Source organism: Pantherophis guttatus, chromosome 1, assembly GCF_059756535.1.
Source record: "Pantherophis guttatus breed Tessera chromosome 1, ASM5975653v1, whole genome shotgun sequence".
In the NCBI taxonomy this organism is placed as follows: domain Eukaryota; kingdom Metazoa; phylum Chordata; class Lepidosauria; order Squamata; family Colubridae; genus Pantherophis; species Pantherophis guttatus.
Genome location: NC_142063.1, coordinates 245701190 through 245709559, shown reverse-complemented (window position 1 = coordinate 245709559; position 8370 = coordinate 245701190). Strand labels below are relative to the sequence as shown.

Here is an 8370-nt window from a genome sequence, read left to right as displayed (position 1 = left end):
AGGACCCGGAAGCGCCCCTTGCCGCTGAGACGTCACAATGGTTGCGATGGCGCTTGCGCAGTGACACGTCGCCTTCCTTGTGAGGAGTGTGTCGGCTTTGCCGGAGGCGAGCGGGAGGGGGCGGGGCAACAAAAGCGTGAACTGGCGCCGAGAGCGGCCGGCGGGGCGGGCGGGTGAGCGAGCCAGCGAAGGGTGCTTGCTCTTCCCGCTCCTCCTCCCTCCTCCTCCTCCTCCCTCCTCATTCTCGCGGGATCCTTGCAAGAGGCGGCCGCTGGGGCCGCTTGAAGGAGCGAGCACGCAAGCCGAGCGGGGGGGCGGGGCGTGCGGGCAGCCATGGCCGGGCAGCAGTTCCAGTACGATGACAGCGGCAACACTTTCTTCTACTTCCTCACCAGCTTCGTAGCCCTCATCGTTATCCCCGCCACCTACTACCTGTGGCCGCGGGACCAGCACGCCGGTGAGTACCTCCGCCCACGGATCTCGGCTTTTCCCTTCGAGCGGTGGCGGTGGCGGCAGGCCCCGGAGCCCTCAGGCTTGCCTCCCCTTTTCGGTTCTCCCTTCCTCTAGCCTAGCCTAGCCTAGCCGGGCCTCGAGAAAGGGACGCCGGGTGGGGGGTTTCCCCTTAACCGCCTCCCCGCGGAGCATTGCAGGGCCTTCGCTTCTCTTCCCCCGCCACCCACCCTACCCCGGTCCTGGGTTCTCCTTCCCGGTCCGAGCAGGTGGGAAATCCCAGGTTAGTTAGAGGAGTTGTGGCTCGGCTTGGAGTAACGCCTTGCAGGTCTTTCTCTCCTACTGTTTGTGCCGTGGAGGAAGCGGTTGGGTGAGTTCTTGGTGGTTAATTCAGCCCCTGATTCTCAGGTTAAGTGTATCTATTGTTCAAAACGTTCTTAACGATCTGTCTCATCCTGGGCACCTTTTTTTTTTTGTTGGAACTATTATTATTATTAATAAAAACAAGGACAAATAGGCTGAAAAACAGCTTCTGTCCCAGGGCAATAACCATACTGAATTCTACGGTGTATATATATATATAAGAGCCTTGGTAGCGCAGCAGACTAAAGCACTGTTAAGTAACACCAGCTGCCTGCAATTACTGCAAGTTCAAATCTCACCAGGCTCAAGGTTGACTCAGCCTTCCATCTTTTCGAGGTTGGTAAAATGAGGACCCGGTTTGTGGGGGCAATAAGCTGACTTTGTATAAAAAAGAACACCGCTTATTGGGGGGGGGGCAAAAGCCCTACTAAGCAGGTATATACAAAAGTATGAAGGCTATTGCTTAACACATTGTAAGCTGCCCTGAGTCTCCGGAAAAGGGCGGCATATAAATCGAACCAATAAATAAATATAGTGCAGGGAGTCTCCAACCTTGGCAACTGTAAGACTTGTGGACTTCAACTCCCAGAATTCATCAGCCAGCAAAGCTCCAAAGGTTGGAGACCTCTGGTAGAGTGCAATATAATAATAACTTTATTGTCATTGTATGTGTATACACAGTATACTCATACAACGAAATTCACTTAACACCCAAAGACCAGGTCCAACACACAACAATCCCCAAACACACTTCCACCCAGCACAAATTCCCTACCCCTAAACCACCCAAACATCCACACAACAGACCAAGCAATGCTGTCCAACAGCTCACTGATGATGGCCCTTTAGTTCATTGTTAAGTGCAAATATATAGCTCTGGGATAAAAACTATTCAGAAAACATGTGGTCCGAGTTTTAATTGTTGTGTATTTATTTATTTATTCGATTTATATGCCACTCTTTTCCAGAGACTCAAGGAGGTTTACAATGCGTTAAGCAATAGCCTTCATACTTTTGTATATACCTGCTTAGTAGGGCTTTCGCTCCCCCCCTAAGCGGTGTTCTTTTTTATACAAAGTCAGCTTATTGCCCCCACAAACTGGGTCCACATTTTACCTACCTCGAAAGGATGGAAGGCTGAGTCAACCTTGAGCCTGGTGAGATTTGAACTTGCAGTAATTGCAGGCAGCTGGTGTTACTTAACAGTGTTTTAGTCTGCTGCGCCACCAAGGCTCTTCTGCCAGAAGGCAACAGTCCATTGGGTTTTCAATTTCAATTATATAGTATGTAAAGGATGTATGTTTGTGTTTTTATTTTTGTAGTTATAATGTACACTAAAGACGGCATTTAATTTCGTTGTACCATGTGCAATGACAATAAAGTAAACTATATAAACCATTGAGGGATGGAAAGAGCAGGAACTACACCTGAGATTAATCCCACAATGTAAAGAGGCTTGTACAGGTAGTCCTCGACTTGCAACAATTCCTCCAGCGAATGTTGGAAGTTATACCGGGGCTAAAAAAGTGACTCATGACCATTCTTTCACAGTGATGACCATTCTTTCACAGTCATGGCCCTTGCAGCATCCCCATGGTCACCGTGATTTACATTTGGATGCTTGACAACTGACTCACCTGTATGATGGGTTGCGGTGTTTCCGGAGTCGTGTGATTTCCCCCTTTTGCGACCACCTGACAAGCAACGTCAGTGGGGAAGCCAGATTCACATAACAGTTGTTTTATTCATGTAACAACTCCAGCGATTCACATAAAAAATGTGGCAAGAAAAGTCGTAAAATGGGGCCAAGCTCACTTAACAAATTTCTCACTTAGCAACATAAATTTTGGGCTCAGTTGTGATCATAAGTCGAGGACAACCTGTACTTCCTCTTGCTCTCTGCAGAAATCCCAACAGGTGATTGTTAGTCTCTAGTTGCTCCATGGATGCTTAACATCTCTTGCTACCTTGTAGTTCTTTCTAACATTTAGCTAGAATCTTCTCTTCATTTCAGTCCATTGACTCTTGCCGTGTTTTCCATCGCAACACAGAACAGGCTTGTCCCATTTGCACATGACCTCCTTTTAGGTATTTGTAGATCATTATCATGATTCTCTTTAATCTCTTTTGCCAACTCAGCGTGTCTAGTTCCTTGGAGAGCTTAATTTCCAGACTCTTTAACACCTTGATAGCTTTCTTCTGAATTTTCCCCAGCTTTATCCTGCAAAGAAAAGAAAACTCTAATCTGAGTGCTGTCTGACTAGTGTCGAATGCCATAAACTGGACATAATCTAATACATTTCTTGCTCATTTTCAGCTGGTAGTCGCCCTTAGACCATTTTCACACAAATTGCCATCATCAAGCATCCCCAGTCCTGTATCTATGCACTTGATTTTTCATACCTAAGTACAAGGCCTTCCACATGTCACAATTTATCATTACCTGCTAGGTAATATCCCCACTGGGTTGGAGATATTACCTTGTTTTATGGTTTTAATTCAGAAATATAACACATTTCCCTAGCTTGGTACCTTGCAAAGAGTAAGGCCATGCATTACTACTTGTTACAGAAAATAGAAGTGTATCTGAATGAAAAAAGAACATGGATGTATGTGCATTGAACAGGTTATATGCCAACTTTTCCCAATGAAGTACAAAAGTAATTCTGACTAGGGTTGATGGCTCTGTATTGATAATGGAAAGCAGGCATCAGTGTGAAGATTATAAACTTTGTCTAGGTCACAGTGTATACTTTTTGTTTGAAGGGGAATTACTAGATTTTATGTTGAAAGGAAAAAGTTTGTATTATTGATTTTAAGTATTACAGAGCAAAAATATTAATTAAATGACCACAACTTGAAAGCATAAGGTTGTAGTCATAGTAATCTAGACAATTTGGTGTTTTTTTTCTCAATGATTTTTATAGAATAGCATTTGGATATCAAGCTTTCTTCCAGTGTAGCTTTTGTACATACAGAAAAGCATCTGCGATATGTATTGGAATCTCAAGTAAGTGGGGCATATCTTGTCCCTGCCATGGCACCCCAATGTTCAGCTGACCATATAATTTGTTTTTGAATGATATTGTAAATGAGATGCATTCTTTCAATATTATTTTTCCTTACTTTCCGTCATAATGAAAAGAAATAGATGCATTTGTCAGTGTTTATAATGTGCAGTTATTTATATCTCTCATTGCGAGATAATTCTGTAAATTCTTGGGGATGAGTGGATTTAGTACCTATCAGATATTTTATGTTTGACATTTTGTCTTAGTGTAAAAGTAGAATGGATATTTGGGAATAAAGAATTTAGTATTTCTAGATCACACACAGGATGATTTTATAAAATTCTTTTATTTCCTAATACATGAAAATTATTTTGTAGAATTTTTCCCTTAATATGTAAGAAAAACATGTTTTTCTTGTATAAAGTTTAAAGTGATTATTGCATTGAGGTAATATGAAGTAGTTATACATTTAAAACATTTTGTCATATCCAGCTTTTTAATATCAGCACCAAGAATATTAAAAAATGATCTTATTCCCAAATATTGTCTGAATTATAATCTCTTTTATCTTTTAACACTGCATTTGATACCATTAGTACAGCTCTCGGTACTGTTTATCTGTTTTTACAGTGTTTTAAATGGTATAACTGTTGATGAGATTGCAACAATTTTTATATAAAATTATTTCTGGGTTTAATAAATGTGATCTGAGTTTTAAGAGGCCTCATTTATTCCTGCCTATCTTAAAAATGTTACTCTTGGGTCTGAACAGGATTTATTATTTTGAATACATATACCACTTCTATTTTGATATCTTAGCCTTATTTTTGCATGCAGATTCCATCCCTTAATTTGCTGTGAAAAGTTGGTTACTATGTAATTTTTGAACAATTATATAATGAGCTGAACATAACAAATCAACTAGCAAAAGGTAATCAAGCATTTACAGTATTTACAGAAGTTATCTAACAAACCTGGCCCCAAGCTGCTGAATCTTTTAAAGACAACTAGGCAACCCAATTGGGTCATTCTTTCAGGGATATTTGCTCATGAGATTCTTCTGTGCCTTTAACAGTGACACAATTTTTAATGTATTGCCTTCACTGGAAAAATTGCGATACATTCAGAGATGTATCCACCTTGAAAATAGCCCATGTTGAATTGTATAGCACAATCAAACATCAGCACAGGAAATATGTTATGACATTTTGTATGATGTCATTAACTGTTTTATTATAATTTTTATGTCATAAAATGATTTATAAAATTTGCTAAGTTTCAGTTCTGCAGGAGTCATGGGTCCTGAATTTGGGATGCATTCTATAAATTAGCCCATTTCAGGTACCTTGGTTTAAAAATTGTTGCCCGGTGATACATGATTTTGCTCAGCTAAAGATTCTGGGAATGAGAATTTTAGTAGTATATAGATAGCTAAATGAGCACCTTGAAAGGTTTAGAAATATAGTAGAATCAGTGTGGAGCCAGTTTGGTGTAGTGGTCAAAGCATTAGGTTAGAAACTGGGAGACTCTGAATTCTAGTCGTTTCGTAGGTAGAAAGCAAGTTAGATAACTTTGGGCCAATCATTTTCTTTCAGCCCTAGGAAGGATGCAATGGCAAACCACCTCTGGAAAATCTTGCCAAGAAAACTACAGAAACTTATTCAGGCAGTTTCTGAGAATTGGACACTACTGAATAATCATAATAAAAAAAGTCAGTGCAAATAAGGAAGCAGTACAGTTGCATGCTTCATAAGACTTTTTGAAAATTGCACTTTTCAAACATTATTTGAGCACTGGACAAAGTGAAGTTCAGCAATTTAACTTACATTCAGTTAAGACATGCATAGTCATAATTAGATTTGTCTGCAATAGATATAGTTGGTAAAATAGAAAAATCTGTGCAAAACTATGCCTAGTGTACCTACTGTAAAGTTACGTCTATGTACATATCCAAATAGCTCCTTTCAAGAATAATTATGCCTACCATCTTGCTGAAAGGTGACTCTATCTTTGTATTAGGATGGGTAGTGGCAGTGGCAAGAATGTCCCAGATAAAACAGATGATGCCTTGTTGTTGTAGCTAGCTATTAATGGTCAACCTTCAAATTAGAATTTGTATTTCTGTGTAGTTTGCATATTCTTTGAAAACAGATGTGGTCAGACATTTGAGATTGAATTTAGATGGAGATATATATTACAAATGCAGATGCTATATGTTCCATATTTATAGTTCAGTATTTAAACAAATTTTTATTAACCTAATTCAGAAATAACCATCTGATCAGAGGATCTGAAGGCTATATCTCTAAACCTCATGTCCATACTTAGAATAATCTGTCATAAATTAACCATAGTTGTTTAAAACACATTAGATATATAGTAGATTCTTATTCTTAATCCTTACAGTAAGTCATATTTCCTTGAATTCGATTTAATCTCTGCTCCTCTCCACAAGAACATTTTGTCTCACATATAAAAGAAGAAATGTTGCACTCGTAAAATCCAGGGACGTTTATTAATACTGAATCAGAGTTTGTTACAGCCAAAGTAGTCCATGTTCTGCCTTCCTGTTTAAATGATTGTAGTAGTTAAAATAAAGTAGCTCTCTGTTTTACTGGTAAAATGACCAGAGTTTTCAAAATTTTATTGTTTGCTTAGTAAGACATAAAAGATTAATGTACACACACTAAATTATAGTTTAATGTGTTATATGGAATCTATTTGGCATGTGGTTCTTTAATTTTTGAGGTTCAACCTTTGAAATAAATAGTATACAGTATTTATTATAAATTGCATCGTAAGAAAGAAACTTAACGCACAGTTCTGTGTATGCTTATCTATGAATAAGGTTCACTAAACACTGTGGGATTGTTACAAATTGAGATGATGCAAGATTAAGTAGTACCACAATACCACAATAACGGTCTAAATTTCAATAGAGGACTGTTTGCTTTTCCCCTGATATTTGTAGGTTCTTACTTCATGTTAGAGAGTGAATTTGTTAAAATATTCTTAACAAAGAAAGTTTGGCCCCAGTAAAAAAATAAAACTGTTGCATATTCAGAACTAATTCCCATTTGTTTCTTATTCCCTTTTCTTTAAAAAAAAATCTGAAAAATAATTTCTCTAAAGTTTCTATAAAGAATGTACTTCCCCAGTCTTATTGATGCTGAATAAAATCTAGGTATTTTTTTTTTTTTTTTACTATAAAAAGAATAGCTTGTTGGCAGTATAATTTAGTTGGCAGAGTGTTTGACTTGCACGTAGTATTTTGCTGGTTTGGGATTTTTGAAAAAAAGTATAAACTGTGGCTTGTAAATTTGAATGTAGAAGCCATATTATATTGTAGTGGGTAAACCATAATGGTGTTGCAGAAGCTATGGATCCTGGTGAGTCAGCTCTCCATCTCTCTTCCCACACCCTCATTTTAGGAGCAGAATTTCTGTTAAATGTTAAACATGTTAAGTTTTGGAGAGCTGTAACTTATAGACCAAATGTTGTAGTGCCTTTCTGTGAATAGATTACATTGTAGTACATTGATTAGAGTTTCGATCTAATCAATTCACTAACAAACAAAGGGGAATGGTAGTTTTCACAGATGCCTTGCATCTTTCATAGTATTCTGAATGATCCTCCAACTTTTGGACCTGGAGTACAGGCTATATAGAGGAGGAATTGCTAAAAATCACTTTTCCATTCATGGAGATAGGTCTACTAAGTCCCTTATCTGAACAGAAGGATACAATCTTAATACCCACTAAATTCTAACAGACAATGTTAATTGTCAGTGTTGCAACGCAGTCAATACAGGTAGTCCTCAAGTTAACGACCACAATTGAGCCCAAAATTTATGTTGCTAAGTGAAACATTAGTTAAGTGAGTTTTGTCCCATTTTATGACTTTTCTTGCCACAGTTGTTAGTGAATCATTGCATTTGTTAAGTCAGTAACATAGTTGTTAAGTGAATCTGTCTTCCCCATTGACTTTGTCAGAAGGTTGCAAAAGCTGATCACATGACCCCCAGGTCATTGCAACCATCATAAATGTGAACTGGTTGCTAAGCACTTGAATTTTGATCATGTGACCCCAGGGATGCTGCAACAGTTGTAAGTGCGAAAAATGGCCATAAGTCACTTTTTTCAATGCCGTTGTAACTTTGAACTGTCACTAAAGGAACTGTTGTAAGTCAAGGACTACCTGTATTGAGTGGAAGGTATATGTTGCCCAATGTTGCTACTGCCAAGCCAACATCACCTCTGTATAGTCGTCTTTTTTTTTGGTAACTTTTAAAATATTTGTGTTAGCAGGTGTATCACCAGGCTAACCTGGTTTGAAAGCTAAGTTGAGTTGTGCCTGGTTAATACATAGATGGGATTTTTACCTTGTATTATGATTATGACTACTGACAAGTAAAAAAGGAGGTTTGGGAAGCTAGTTCAGAAAATAGATGGTTCATATTCTGTTCATTTGTATAGTAGAAGGTAAATGATGCTGGGGGGAAAGATGAAATACTTGCCTCTACAGCAAGGGTGTCAAACTCAGTTTC

General features: G+C 38.7%; 1 protein-coding gene across 1 annotated transcript in view; it reads left to right on the top strand.

Moving 5' to 3' along the window:
* Positions 1-111: 111 nt before the first annotated feature.
* The window catches only part of SEC63 (SEC63 protein translocation regulator), a 37532-nt gene continuing 29273 nt past the window's right edge, over positions 112-8370 (top strand). The window contains exon 1 of the mRNA XM_034409113.3: positions 112-457. Within this exon, the coding sequence (XP_034265004.1) occupies positions 334-457 (124 nt within the window). The 5' untranslated portion in view covers positions 112-333. The remainder of the gene's footprint in view (positions 458-8370) is intronic.